Source organism: Triticum urartu, chromosome 2A (assembly GCF_056163025.1).
Source record: "Triticum urartu cultivar PI428250 chromosome 2A, HENAU_Tu73, whole genome shotgun sequence".
Classification (NCBI taxonomy): Eukaryota; Viridiplantae; Streptophyta; class Magnoliopsida; order Poales; family Poaceae; genus Triticum; species Triticum urartu.
Window position 1 is genome coordinate 5,879,490 of NC_141874.1, and position 15,357 is coordinate 5,894,846.

General features: G+C 47.3%; 1 protein-coding gene across 1 annotated transcript; it reads left to right on the forward strand.

The window, feature by feature from the left end:
* The first annotated feature begins 9,002 nt into the window (after positions 1-9,002).
* Positions 9,003-14,799, forward strand: LOC125540575 (uncharacterized). The gene is made up of 11 exons (XM_087542668.1): positions 9,003-9,211; positions 10,262-10,373; positions 10,842-11,637; positions 11,748-11,797; positions 12,067-12,144; positions 12,236-12,534; positions 12,766-13,243; positions 13,334-13,633; positions 13,785-13,979; positions 14,061-14,152; positions 14,256-14,799. Exons 1-11 carry the CDS (start codon positions 9,111-9,113, stop codon positions 14,458-14,460), a joined length of 2,706 nt encoding a protein of 901 aa, XP_087398794.1. The 5' UTR covers positions 9,003-9,110; the 3' UTR covers positions 14,461-14,799.
* Positions 14,800-15,357: the final 558 nt, after the last annotated feature.

The following is a 15,357-nucleotide window of genomic DNA, read 5'->3' on the forward strand; positions in this document are numbered from 1 at the left end:
TTGAGGAAAGGTTGTATGTGATACAACCGGAAGGTTTTGTCAATCCTGAAAAGATGCTAATAAGTATGCAAAGCTCCAGCAATCCTTCTAAGGACTGGAGTAAGCATCTCGGAGTTGGAATGTATGCTTTGATAAGATGATCAAAGATTTTGGGTTTATACAAAGTTTATGGAAACTTGTATTTCCAAAGAAGTGAGTGGGAGCACTATAAAATTTCTGATGAGTATATGTTGTTGACATATTGTTGATTAGAAATGATGTAGAATTTCTGGAAAGCATATAGGGTTATTTGAAAGGTGTTTTTCAATGTAAAACCTGGATTAAGCTACTTGAACATTGAGCATCAAGATCTATAAGGATAGATCAAAACGCTTAATGGTACTTTCAAATGAGCACATTCCTTGACATGATCTTGAAGGTGTTCAAGATGAATCAGTCAAAGAAGGAGTTCTTGCCTGAGTTATAAGGTATGAAGTTAAGACTTAAAGCTCGACCATGGCAGAATAGAGAGAAAAGACGAAGGTCGTCCCCTATGCTTAAGACGTAGGCTCTACAGTATGCTATGCTGTGTACCGCACCTGAAGTGTGCCTTGCCATGAGTCAGTCAAGGGGTACAAGAGTGATCCATGAATGGATCACAGGACAGTGGTCAAAGTTATCCTTAGTAACTAGTGGACTAAGGAAGTTTCTCGGTTATGGAGATGGTAAAAAGAGTTCGTCGTAAAGGGTTACGTCGATGCAAGCTTAACACCTATCTGGATAGCTCTGAGTAGAGATACCGGATACGTATAATGGAGCAGCAGTTTAGAAATAGCTCCAAGTAGAACAGTTATTTGGAATAACTCCAAATAGAACGTGGTAGCTACATCTAGGAGATGACATAGAGATTTGTAAAGCACACCCGGATCTGAAAGGTTCAGACCCGTTGACTAAAACCTCTCTCACAAGCAACATGATCAAACCCAGAACTCATTGAGTGCTAATCACATAGTGATGTGAACTAGATTATTGACTCTAGTAAACTCTTTGGGTGTTAGTCACATGGTGATGTGACCTGTGAGTGTTAATCACATGGCGATGTGAACTAGATTATTGACTCTAGTGCAAGTGGGAGACTGTTGGAAATATGCCCTAGAGGCAATAATAAATTGATTATTATTATATTTCCTTGTTCATGATAATCGTTTATTATCCGTGCTATAATTGTATTGATAGGAAACTCAGATACATGTGTGGATACATAGACAACACCATGTCCCTAGTGAGCCTCTAGTTGACTAGCTCGTTGATCAATAGATGGTTACGGTTTCGTAACCATGGACATTGGATGTCGTTGATAACGGGATCACATCATTAGGAGAATGATGTGATGGACAAGACCCAATCCTAAGCATAGCACTAGATCGTGTAGTTCGTATGCTAAAGCTTTTCTAATGTCAAGTATCATTTCCTTAGACCATGAGATTGTGCAACTCCCGGATACCGTAGGAATGCTTTGGGTGTATCAAACGTCACAACGTAACTGGGTGGCTATAAAGGTACATTACAGGTATCTCTGAAAGTGTCTGTTGGGTTGGCACGAATCGAGACTGGGATTTGTCACTCCGTGTAAGCGGGGAGGTATCTCTGGGCCCACTCGGTAGGACATCATCATATGCGCAATGTGACCAAGGAGTTGATCACGGGATGATGTGTCACGGAACGAGTAAAGAGACTTGCCGGTAACGAGATTGAACTAGGTATTGGATACCGACGATCGAATCTCGGGCAAGTAACATACCGATAGACAAAGGGAATTGTATACGGGATTGATTAAGTCCTTGACATCGTGGTTCATTCGATGAGATCATCGTGGAACATGTGGGAGCCAACATGGGTATCCAGATCCCACTGTTGGTTATTGACCGGAGAACGTCTCGGTCATGTCTGCATGTCTCCCGAACCAGTAGGGTCTACACACTTAAGGTTCGATGACGCTAGGGTTATAAAGGAAGCTTGTATGTGGTTACCGAATGTTGTTCGGAGTCCCGGATGAGATCCCGGACGTCACGAGGAGTTCCGGAATGGTCCGGAGGCAAATATTTATATATAGGAAGTCCTATTTCGGCCATCGGGACAAGTTTCGGGGTCATCAGTATTGTACCGGGACCACCGGAAGGGTCCCGGGGGCCCACCGGGTGGGGCCACCTATCCCGGAGGGTCCCATGGGCTGAAGTGGGAAGGGATCCAGCCCAAAGTGGGTTGGGGCGCCACTTCCCTTATGGCCCATGCGCCTAGGGTGAAAGGAGAACCCTAAGGAAGAGTCCCAAGGACGGAAGGCACCTCCTAGGTGCCTTGGGGGGGAGGGAAACCTCCCCTGGCCGCCGCCCCCCTAGGAGATTGGATCTCCTAGGGCTGGCGCACCCCCCCCTTGGGCTCCCTATATATAGTGAGGGTAGGAGGGCCTCTTGAGACACACCTTTGCCTTTGGTGCAGCCCTCCCTCTCTCCCAAGTCCTTCTCCTCTCCCGTGGTGCTTGGCGAAGCCCTGCAGGATTGCCACGCTCCTCCACCACCACCATGCCGTTGTGCTGCTGTTGGATGGAGTCTTCCTCAACCTCTCCCTCTCTCCTTGCTGGATCAAGGCGTGGGAGATGTCACCGGGCTGTACGTGTGTTGAACGCGGAGGTGCCGTGCGTTCGGCACTTGGTCATCGGTGATTTGAATCACGACGAGTATGAATCCATCAACCCCGTTCACTTGAACGCTTCCGCTTAGCGATCTACAAGGGTATGTAGATGCACTCTCCTTTCCCTCGTTGCTGGTCTCTCCATAGATAGATCTTGGTGACACGTAGGAAAATTTTGAATTTATGCTACGTTCCCCAACAGATGAAGAGATTGCCGGGTCATGAAGCGTCGACGTTGATGTTGTCGGGTTGTCCTCCCAGGCTGGATTCTGTCTCCAAGCCGGGTCTTTCTGAATTTTTTCAGACCCCAATAGCATGTATATCATCTGTAGCCCCCGAGCGCTGGGTTTGTAGGCCTTTAACAACCCGGAGGTCTGTGAACTTGTGTTTTGGTAACGAACAAAGTCCATTTTTTCACAATTTCTGGCTTGATAGCCCTCGAGGCTTGAGGCGACTCAAGGAGTCGTCTTCAAGCTCTTTGTTCCTGAAATAAAACACATGAATGCATTACACCGTTCGTGATATATAAAACAAAATTAAATAATAATTTTGATGACTTTGTCAACTTGTGTTCAAGTTGTTAATCGTTCGACTCGACTAAATAGGCTTTCGCGTAGACTTTTTTCATGAAATATGATATGTTCAGGGTCGACAAAGTCCATGATAGGCATCAGAGTCGATTGACAATACCGTACCCACTACTTGGTCGGTTACGAGTTGCATCTGACTTAGTAAAGAACGAACATAAAATAATTTCGCTGATATGTAGGGCACCCATGTTTGAACTGTGCATCATGGCAAATAGTCCTCTTTGGTAACCTTACGACTCAACTTTATGAGAAGAAATTATAGCCCCCGAGATTAACTCAAAGGTGCCGGATATATATAATTGACTAGAAAAAAAATGAAATTTAAATATCAAAGTGACTTAGCTTGTTTTTATGATGTGGCATAAGCCAGCGGACCGTTGGGGTCGACGAGGCAGTGGAAATGGCAGGCTGGCGAAGGCAACTCGACGGAGACGGGCCTAGATGGCGTGGCGATTCACGATAAGCCGTGAGCATCAGTGGAGTTTTCTCGGGCTCATGCTTTCTGCTCTTAATTGCACCTTCAGTCAAGGTAATGGACCTTCTCAATAATATCAACTTCAGATCTCCAGTACTCATCATGTTGAACGCAACTTATCCTTTGTTTAAGGGTCAAGTCCTTTTGAGGTTTTCTTCGAGGCCTGACTCCGTATGATTCCCTTTTTCAATTTGCTCAAATGCTGGGGCAGCTTGCAGGACACAGAGGCGGCGGCGGCCTGCAGTTGGTGATGTGAGGCTGGCCCGGCGATAGCGGGTCACAACGGTGCCGCGTGGTGAATGTAGCAAGCCTCTCCTGGGGAACAGCTTGAGGAAGCCCCGGGGAAGCAGAACGAAACGGCCATAACGGCGGCTCTGTCACATCCATACTTTATACTAATTGAAGCCTTCTTATAGTACTTGATACTAGCACCAATACCGTACGCGGCGCTGCCACATCCATGTACTGCTATTGCTGTAGCTTTGTGCTTCGATCTGTCCTGGCAGTCTGGCCTTCCCAGACGTTGCCGCATCGCCGCTTCTCTTTTTTCAATGGAGGAAAAAAATAGCAATTCAGCAGCAGATCTGCAAAACTTTTCCATCTCGATTGCCCAGCTTGGAAAGTCAACCTTTTTTTCCAGAACAGACAGGGCATGGTTCTTCACACCAACGAAGAAAGGAAGCCAACGCTGTTGGCCGCAGCGTGACGAGGCCATGGCAGCAAAGGCAGTCTGACTCGAGGCGGATACAGGTCGGAAGCAGAGGCGAATCGCCTCGACGGGGCGGTGATGCGGGTTGCCGCACCGGCGCAGCTTGCAGGCGGAGACAGGCGGCTCGGAGGTACACCGGTGTGAGCGGATCGAGGCCGGCGTTGGTCTAGTTGCCGGCAGCTTGATGTGTGGGTGCCAGCATTTTGCAAAGGCAGCGGCGGCTCTCCATGGCCACGTTGGAGGCGGCTTAGAACAGGGTTGAACCGGCGGAAAAGGCCGCGAGCAGCTCAGACGCGGACGGCACCGGTGGCGGAGGAGTTCGCGTCCGAGACCGAGGCGAGGCAGATTTATCCGCGGCGGGTCACCGCGGTAGACGGGGCAGAAGCGGCCCGTTGGAAAGAGCGGCGGCTCGTCTGCGGGGGAGCGAGGCCGAGGCGCACGTGATGATGGGCCGGGTACCGGCAGCGGAGAAAAACACATGAGGCCAGGCTGCAGCGGTGGAGCTCGCATCCATCACCACTTCTGAGTCGTGGCCAAAGCTGATTCCGTCTCGTTGACTATCCGTGGGCTGTCTCTTCTTCTCTTTCTGCTTTTCTTTTGCATGTGGATTTGAAGTGACCCTGTATGTTCCCGAATCGTGGTGACGCTTGACGAAAGTCCCGTTGGTTTCTCCGACACGCAAGCGCTCCAAAAGATTTGATCTGACTTTTGATCGCACCGCCTTCGGTCTAGTCAACTCGGCAACCGTATGACGGCCCACCTAATGCAACCCTAACTTTTTGAATCTTTTTCGTCTCATGAATTGCAAACTTCTCGATCCCTAATAGATCGCTTCAAAAACTCAACACCACCATGCTTCTCGATCCCTCATAGATCCCTCCAAGAACTCAACACCCCCGTGTGCGTGCCCCACGGTGGGCGCCAATTGTCGTGGAATTGTCACGGCAGATGTCCTTAGTGTCAGGACTTAGTCGTGAGGCCAACGCATCTATGTGGTAGTTTGAGAGGGGTTGAGCAGGACGAGAGACGCGATGTTTTACCCAGGTTCGTCCCCTCACGGTGGAGGTAAAAGACTACATCCTGCTTCATTGATATTGATGATGATGACCACGGTTATAAAAGTGCTCTTATCTCGAGAGCTATTGTCTAAACCTAACTTGTCCAAGGTTGTGGAACTTGTGAATCTTGTCCCCTTTTGGGGAGCCCTGCCCCTCCTTATATATGTTGGAGGGGCGGGTTACATGACTAGTCCTAGTTAGATTAGGACTAGTCTCTTTTCTATTACAAGACGAATAGCAATCCAGGTCTTATTCAAACTGTTTAAGTCGGCCTGCTGGGCCACCTCCTGTGATGGGCCTGTTGGAAACATGCCCTAGAGGCAATAATAAAAGCATTATTATTATATTTCCTTGTTCATGATAATTGTCTTTATTCATGCTATAATTGTGTTATCCAGAAATCGTAATACATGTGTGAATAATAGACACCAACATGTCCCTAGTAAGCCTCTAGTTGACTAGCTCATTGATCAACAGATAGTCATGGTTTCCTGACTATGGACATTGGATGTCATTGATAACGAGATCACATCATTAGGAGAATGATGTGATGGACAAGACCCAATCCTAAACATAGCATAAGATCGTATAGTTCGTTTGCTAGAGTTTTTCCAATGTCAAGTATCCTTTCCTTAGACCATGAGATCGTGTAACTCCTGGATACCGTAGGAGTGCTTTGGGTGTACCAAACGTCACAACGTAATTGGGTGACTATAAAGGTATACTACGGGTATCTCCGAAAGTGTCTGTTGTGTTGACACGGATCAAGACTGGGATTTGTCACTCCGTGTGACGGAGAGGTATCACTGGGCCCACTCGGTAATGCATCATCATTATGAGCTCAAAGTGACCAAGTGTCTGGTCACGAGATCATGCATTACGGTACGAGTAAAGTGACTTGCCGGTAACGAGATTGAACAAGGTATTGGGATACTGACGATCGAATCTCAGGCAAGTAGCATACCGATTGACAAAGGTGATTGTATACGGGGTTGCTTGAATCCTTGACATCGTGGTTCATCCGATGAAATCATCGAGGAGCATGTGGGAGCCAACATGGGTATCCAGATCCCGCTGTTGGTTATTGACCGGAGAGCGATCTCGATCATGTCTACATGTCTCCCGAACCCGTAGGGTCTACACACTTAAGGTTCGGTGACGCTAGGGTTGTAGGGATATGTATATGCAGTAACCCGAATGTTGTTCGGAGTCCCGGATGAGATCCCGGACGTCACGAGGAGTTCCGGAATGGTCCGGAGGTAAAGAATTATATATAGGAAGTGCTATTTCGGCCGTCGGGACAAGTTTCGGGGTCACTGGTATTGTACCGGGACCACCGGAAGGGTCCCGGGGGTCCACCGGGTGGGGCCACCTATCCCGGAGGGCCCCATGGGCTGAAGTGGGAAGGGATCCAGCCCAAAGTGGGCTGGGGCGCCACTTCCCCTAGGGCCCATGCGCCTAGGGTGGGGGAAACCCTAAAGGGGGGGCGCCCCCTTGCTTGGGGGGCAAGCCCCCCACCCCTTGGCCGCCGCCCCCCTAGGAGATTGCATCTCCTAGGGCCGGCGCCCCCCCCTAGGACCCCCTATATATAGTGGGGGGGATGGAGGACCTCTCACCTTTGCCTTTGGTGCCTCCCTCTCCCTCTCCAACACATCCTCCTCCTCCATAGAGCTTGGCGAAGCCCTGCCGGAGTACTGTAGCTCCATCACCACCACGCCGTCGTGCTGCTGCTGGAGCCATCTTCCTCAACCTCTCCTTCCCCCTTGCTGGATCAAGAAGAAGGAGACGTCACGCTGACCGTACGTGTGTTGAACGCGAAGGTACCGTCCGTTCGGCGCTAGGATCTCCGGTGATTTGGATCACGTCGAGTACGACTCCCTCATCCCCGTTCTTTGAACGCTTCCGCTTGCGATCTACAAAGGTATGTAGATGCATCCGATCACTCGTTGTTAGATGAACTCATAGATGGATCTTGGTGAAACCGTAGGAAATTTTTTGTTTTCTGCAACGTTCCCCAACAGGGCCGCGGCCTACCTCCATGAGGATACCCGTGTCCCATATCCACGACACCTCCCGAGTTTTCGAGAAATCTTCAAAAAAGTTGGATTCACATATATAACAGATCATTGTATTGGGGCGGGGGGGGGGGGGGGGTATAGTGCGATGTTGCCATGTTCAACTTTCTCAAAATCTCCCCTCACTTACCGGTATGTAGGCCGAGGTTTCTTCAGACATGCCTTTGTAAGTGGGTAAACATTTAATCAGTGAACTAGTGCAATGCACAGTGGCCATGATATTTTCTTTCCAATCGGAAAGAACTCATATCCAAGAGACGAACTTGCTGAATCCTAATCTTTTTGACAGAATAGGTCTTCCTCATTCGACCTGCTTTTGCAATTGGATAGTCACTTTTTTATTCAGCATGTTGGATCCTTGCATGTGCTAGGTTGCTCGATTTTCCATGGATTCAACAAATGGGGGTCTTCATAATTCCTTCCTTCAAATGGTGTTGTGGTAGAGCCACTCGCAAATTATAGGGTGTGCCACATGAAAAAAATCAACATAACACACATAGTGTTAAATTGACCAGAAAAAGATATACGAATAACCCTATGAACTAATCCTAAAGTTTTCCATAGGTTATCCCAAATTTGTTTTCCCCATAATATCGGGGGTTTTCTCCAAAATGTAACATAACACACGTGAGAGATGAAGTGGTCATACGAGGCAAGAGGGTTGACCCCACGTGGCTCACATCGAACGGGAGCAAAGAGGGCGCAAAGAGGCCGAAAGATGTGATCCATCGCCCCGCCCAATTTCTAAACTCGGTTTTCCCGCGTTGTGGATTTATGGTCGATTTACAAAAGAAATCGCCCCAACTCAGAATTCAAGTTTTCAAGTAAAGTGTCAAGAATCGAATCGGGCCCAAAAATAGAGAAAATGTGTGCGATTAGCTCTGATGATTGGAACTTTGGAAGTCCAAATTATGGAACTCGTTAAAAACCAAGGGACCGACTAAAAGTCAGGTACTTGAAATTATTTCCCGCGTCAACCCCTTCTTTTTTTGTCGCCGGATCTTCATCGAACGGCTTACGCATCGTCTTCCACCTCCCAACTGCTTTCTTCTTCCCATGATCTGATCCTCCCACCTCTGCAGCTGCCGGCCTACCTCGCCCCATCCGCCTGCCTCCCCCCCCCCCCCCCCCCCCCCCCCGGTCGACGCCCTGGCCGCCTCTCCGCCATGTCCTCCCCTCAACCTCCACCTAGCACCGTTGCTGGCCACCGGCCCGGCCATCCCTCTAAGCCCCGACGCGGCGGAGAAGAATTCTGGCGATCCCTGCATCCCCCACACCTATATAAGACAAATAATAAGGCAATTCTTTCAATAGATGGTGGGCCAATGGCTTCTACGGTGAGATTTTTTCCTTCTCTGGTGGCTCACCCCTAAAGCGGTGACCTGATCCAATAGCGAAACCCCAAAACCAATCCAGTATAAATACTCTCTCGGTTCGATGCGGTGAGAAAGCGACTGCGTCGGCAGACAGATCTCACACGCTTCCCATCTTCTCTTACCTGGCACGCCACAGCCGCCGCCGCGGCGAGCGATTCTGATGGCGGCCACGGGCGGCGGCAGCGGAGGCGGTGGCGGTGGCCGCCACTGGATCGAGGCGGAGACGCCCGACTTCCGGGCCAGGATGCGCCGTATCTACCTGTGAGCAGCGCCACCACTCCTCTCTCCTCCCCCTTCTCCCCAGCCCGTGCTGCGTCTGCCCTCGATCTGATCCCGCCGTGATCGCGCGACTAGTAGCTCGAATTTTCTGGGGGTCGGATATAGGTGGTCGTGCGCCTGGTCTCCATTCGGATCTGGGTGGTCGGATCGACTGGGATCGAACGGATTGGTTGCATCGAGGGCTTAGGGTTTCGCCCACTTGGTCGATTACTCGCAGCCGTTTCTCGACAATTCCTGCTCGCGTCTGCTTTCGTTGCTCGGTGAATCGACTAGATGGGTTCTGTACGAGGCTAGGTAGATTGGTTCGTGCGTAGAGTACTGGTTTTGTTCTGTAGGGTTTCCGTTACTTGATGTGTTGGTTAGGCCTCCAGCTGAATACACTGTTGTTATTGTTACATTTCACGATGTGCCTCAACTGTTTGACAAATATTATGCATGGCATGCTTATGATGACTTGGTAGCTCGAATTCCCGCGGGATTATCGGTCTCCGTCCGGATCTGGGTGGTTTGATTGAATGGGGTCGGACACATTGGTCGAGGGCTTAGGGTTTCACTCGCTTGGCCGATTATCTGTAGGCCTTTCTTGGCCAGTTATCCAACTGATTGGTCAAGGGCTTAGGGTGTTTGGCGAATCTGCCGGGTGCGTAGGGTGGCCACGGGATTCGTCAGTAGTTCTGGACCTCAGTTTGGGTTTCATCTGGAGGCAGGAGGGTTTCCGTTGCATGATGTTTTTGGTAATGCTATTTAGTTGGTTTAGGTTTCCGTTATGAGACTAGTTTTTTTCTTTTTTTTTTGCAAGGAGTAATAAGACTAGTTTGGTTATGCAGAACATGGAAACTGTTCTACGCTGCCATTTGGCGGGTTTGTTAGTATTCATATGGTTAATTGTGAGAACAATTTGAGTAATTCGGGAATTTTAAATTGTTCTGCTAAGTTGCATACGAGTTGAGCTCATGTCATCAGATTGTTATATTATAATACCACATCAGGTTTTGATGTTTACTAACCCCATTTCCTTCTAAATTTTTTTAGACCTACCAAATTGGCCACATATTTCCAGCACAAGTATTCCCCCAATTCCATGGAGGCCCAAACACTTATTGCCAGATTGGAGGAGGATGCCTTCAGGGGGACAAACAGTAAGGTGCGTTTATCCGCTCGTGCTTCCTTGAACCAGTCGGACAGCCTTTTCATGTGTTTCTGCTAGTTAATTGGGCAACAGAGACTACTAGGCAGTAGCCTTGTGGCAAGGGTTGCAGTGGCGTGCCCAGGGTTCGACTCCCTTCGGGAGCGGATTTCTGGCGCCTCACCCGGGTGGGCTCCTTCTATAAAAATATGTCCTGGGTGCTATTGCCCATGGATCTCTCCTTTCTTTTTAATTGGAAACCGCAAGGAAGCATTAGATGTTTTCTTTACTTGCACACGTTTTAAATTTGACCCATTATGTGGCATGCTATCTAATTATATGTTTCTGCTAGTTAATTAGACAATGCGAGGAAGCATTGTTACAAAGTTGCAATTATGCATTAGATGTTTTCTTTACTTCGCTCAGATTTTGAATTTGATTCTGTGTGATGCTGTCACGATTTAATTTAATTTTCCATTTGTCCAGGTAGAGTACGTGAAAAAAATATCTGACAAGGTGGTCACTATGTTGAGAAATAAAACTGACGAGCTACAACGACGAGCGCAGTTACAAAGCCAATTGCAACAGGCTATTGAAGCACAGGCTTTACATGGAGGCAGTTCTTCTGTAATGCCAGAGGCAGTGATGGTGGCTAGTCGAAGGCCAACTTCTCTGTCTATGACACCTCAAACTTCAGGCCTAGTGCCAAACCAGAACATTCTTCACCCTTGCACGTCAAACATGCAGATTGAGGTTGAGAAAAAGCATCATGGTCAGGATCATTATCCAAACTTTCAGCCCATGGGAATTACTAGAGCACGGCCGGGTGTCCAGTCCGGTCCATGGACGATGCAGTCAGGAGCCAGTCAGAGTGAGAGCCAATACATGGCCAGGCAACCGCAGGCTACAAATTTTGTTGGCTACAGCCTAGCAAGTGGGTCAAAGCCAGTTATTCAGCCAAATTCTCAGCACAATCACATACTTGGCCAAAATGATAGTGCTATTGGAGTGCGACAGCCTCAGATTACAAGGTTGAATGAAATTTTGAGAGCCAACCAACAAGAGATGGGCACACAAAGGTACCAAACTCTTGGAGCACAACAAGCTGATGCCTCCAACATGCAGCCTGGTCAGCTTAGAATACGGAATAATCAGGAGGATGCTAGGCAAACAGGTTTCTTACATCCACCATTCAAGGCATCTGAGCCCATGACTCCACCTGTACAACAGATTCCAGGTGCTCAGCAAAGCACTTTGTTTTGTCAGAACTCTCAGATTCCAGGTACTTAAGCGGCTTTATTTAACAAAAAATTGTGAATGCCATAAAACTCCAATCATTGTTTTCCTTTGATTTTGTTTGTTTTTCACAAGTTACTGTGTCTGATATTTCAGCTATGATGAGGAGTACTACAGAATATGATCTCGAGGAAATATTTTGTAAGGTGAGAGAATCCTCTATTTTATATATGTGCGTTATATTATTTCTATAAATATATTCCTAATATGGGTAGTTATGCACAGTTGCTTGAGTAAACCCAATTTAATTAAGGTTCTTGTACATGTAATGGGATGTTGTGTTTACCTGACCTTGTAGTTTAATGCAGAAGCCATCCTAGTTGAATGACTAAATCAAGTTGATGAGTTGTCGATGGTTGTTTTGTTAAATTTGTACAGCTCGGCCTAATTGTATTGCTGCAATATTTCATTGCAGATCAAGTCTTGGAAAGATGCTTATTTTCCTCAGTTTTTGGAACTGGATCGTAGAGTCATTCTTCCAACACTAACAGAGGTCATTTCTCCTTTTCCTAGAGATGAATCTTCATTCATTGTTGATTTTGCGCATCTCTGTCACTTAAACCCTTGGTTCCATCTCCATACAGGAACAATTCTCATCACTACCTGAAGAGAAAGCTAATCAATACAAACGCAAAACAGATTTCAAGAAATCAATCAGAAGGATACTGAATTTGATGTCGTTGCAGAGGAGTGATGTGCACGAGGGTTTGAAGGTGGACCTCCCCAAGTACGAAAAACTCATACATCATTTTCTGGCTCTTCTCGAGAGGAATAAAACTTGCCATGCTGAGATGAATACAGGATATCAGTTGCAGAATTGTGATGAGCAGCGCAAAGCCATCAATCTTACTGGCAATGCATCCCCAATCAGTGGTGGTACAAGGTAGGTAAAAGCAATAGCTTGGACAAATCTGGAGATATTTGTTTTGAAATATCAAAATAGAATGCTAAGATATATTGCATAGCTAGCTGGAACTGTCAACAAAGCATGTCATCCTTAATAGCTCAAATAGTACTCACTTTTTGTTTAACATTGTATGGTAACCAACGTCATTAGCAATTCTGCTTACTCTTACTCCCTTTATTTAATGTGTTTATCCTTTTTCATTTGCAGTAGGGAGCAAAAGCAACCTGCAGATGCAAGCATTTTGCAGCCGAGGCAAACAACTATGGCTAGAACAACAACACCTCATCAACAGAGCAATGATAACTACTTGCTAGGAACAGAAAGTGCTTCTTTCTCTTCACCAGGATCATTGCAGTCTTCATTGCAGTCTTGGTCTTCCAGTATGCTCAAGTCCATGAGGCCCTCACCACATGCAAATCCAGTGGTAGCACCAGTGTCACCCTGTGCTCCAGTGCCCATAATCTCAATGGACGTTGACAGCATAACTGCCTTCTTGATGGATGACCATGCAGCAGCAGCACTGCCACCAAAAGCAAATGGTTCTAACCAAGTCACTCCTACTGAACCGATAGTACCAGCCTCACCACTTCAGGCAGACATAGCAGCTGGTCATGGAGAGGTTCAGGCACGAGGTGGAGATGGAACACCGATGACTAAGAGGCCCATCGACCGGCTAATGGATGCGGTAAGTGTACCATATGGCTGAGCTCATGAATTGTTGCAATCATTTATACTGACAGTTCTGTCCTTATTTTGTATGTAATTGTAACCTCAGATAAGATCGTCATCGCCTGGAGCGCTACGCAGATCTGTTAATTCAATTAGGTCTTTCCTTAGCATGAGCGACATTGTACCACATGGGAGAATCGGCACAATGTTGGATTGCAAATCCTCCCTGCAGCAGCAGGGTGGATCTAATACTGTGAACAAAATGAAGCGAGTTTTCAATCATACAGTGTCGCGATCTGAATCACTACCGCTGGGAAGCATGGATGGCAGTTGCATGTCATTTGAGTGTGGAGCCTCGGACTCTGGATCAAGCAGCGAGGTAAACTTTAAGAGGCAGAAAACACAGGTAAGACAATTGATCATTAGTTTCTTAAGTTTCCGAAAAATCCAGTGCTATCTGTTCTCATATCTATTGGAGCACGCACTTGATTTTCTCTTTGTCGTCACTTTGCAACAGTCTAACATATGTACTTTCAACAATTCTTGTCACTTGACAGAATGCTAGTAATGAGGCTCTGTTGGAAGAAATCAAATCTATCAACAACACACTAATCGATACAGTGCTCAGCATATCTGATTACTGTGGTATGGATGGGATCTCCCGCTGTGATGGCGGGACAACAATCAAACTGTCCTACAGTGCTGTGTCGCTTTCGCTGACCTTTAAATCTGTCTTTGCCACATCTGAAGCGGTACTTTGGATTTCAGAGTTCAGACACTTGCTACACGTTACGCTCCAATGCACTGACTGTTTCTCTGACTGATTGATGCAGTGTCTTGTCTTGCCGGTTAAGCTATTCGTCCCGGCAGATTATCCCAGCAGCTCTCCGGTGCTCAGAAATGACGAAAGAGATGAGGTGCCAAGGTGAGTTGAGCCCGACCATGCTTTTCTACTTCGTACTGCTGATCATCAGATATGTCCAAATCGGCCCCAGCTGCTTGACAATAGCTTCTTCGCCCATGCGCAGGAAGAATTCCAGCGCCATCTCTGCCTCGGCGGATGTGGCGTTCCGGCACGCCCTCAACGCTCTCCCGGAACCCCGGTCGATCGAGGCGATGGCCAGGGCGTGGGACGCCTCCGTGCGGAAGGCCGTGATGCGGTTTGCGCGTCAGCAAGGCGGAGGGACGATCAGCTCGATGTTTGGTGGGTGGAAGAGATGTGCAGCCGCATGAGAAATGGATCAGATTTAGGATGCCACACATCTGTGGCTTGTTTGTTGTAGTGTTGAAGAAACTGTAAGGTGAGTCTGTACCCAAACTGTAAGGCATGTCTGTTGATGGTGATCCCTATTGTAGATGATGTAAACTGTTGTGTTTGTACTGTGCGAGATAGATGTAGAATAGCAGCTTAGGATAAGTACAGGAGAAATTCTGTTTGGAATTCGAACTGGCTACAGGCATGCCGAAACTGCTGTTGTATTTTCAATCTTGTTCTGATGGGACAAAGAATCCTGCAATTTACTTGTGGTAGTAAGAAACAGTTCGTATATGCATGGTGAATGGGACTTGAATGAAGTATGTGTGTTGTGCTCAATGAGAAAGTATCAGCTGTGTCGGCATCTTAATTTGTTGAATTTATCTGCATTCGGACAAATTACATCTCCCATGTTTACTGTCACTGTGCTGGAAGGGTGAACCAGATTTGCTTTGATGAAATTCCGGTGAAAAGGGTGAACCAGATTTGCTTCGATTTTCCATCTGTAGATGTGATGCTGTATTGGCACCTTATTGCACTGTCAATTTATGGCATTCTGATGAAATTCCACCTTTTTAGCGGATGAAAGGGAGTTTTATTCATCAGTCAAGAGCATGTTCAGTCTTACATAGATCAGGGACATCGCCTGGCCCTGACCCGAGCCATACAACCGTGCAACATTTCAGTTATTCCAGCTAACATGGAGTAATGGGATCGATCTCTATCCGCTGCTGTGATCATCTTAAGAGCAACAAGGCAGTCTGTCTCCACTTCAATATGTAGTTGCGTCCACTGCAAGGCAAGGCTCATACCCTCCATGCAGGATAGAAGTTCGGCTTCTAAAGGTTCTGCAATGCCCTCAGTTCTCTGCATGA

What these genes read in the sequence shown, in the direction of transcription:
- LOC125540575 (XM_087542668.1), top strand. Translation starts at nt 9,111, where the DNA reads ATGGCGGCCACGGGCGGCGGCAGCGGAGGCGGTGGCGGTGGCCGCCAC. An exon ending in TTCTTCCAACACTAACAGAG is followed by an intron (nt 12,145 to 12,235) that starts GTCATTTCTCCT and finishes ATCTCCATACAG; the next exon opens with GAACAATTCTCATCACTACC. An exon ending in GAAAGAGATGAGGTGCCAAG is followed by an intron (nt 14,153 to 14,255) that starts GTGAGTTGAGCC and finishes GCCCATGCGCAG; the next exon opens with GAAGAATTCCAGCGCCATCT.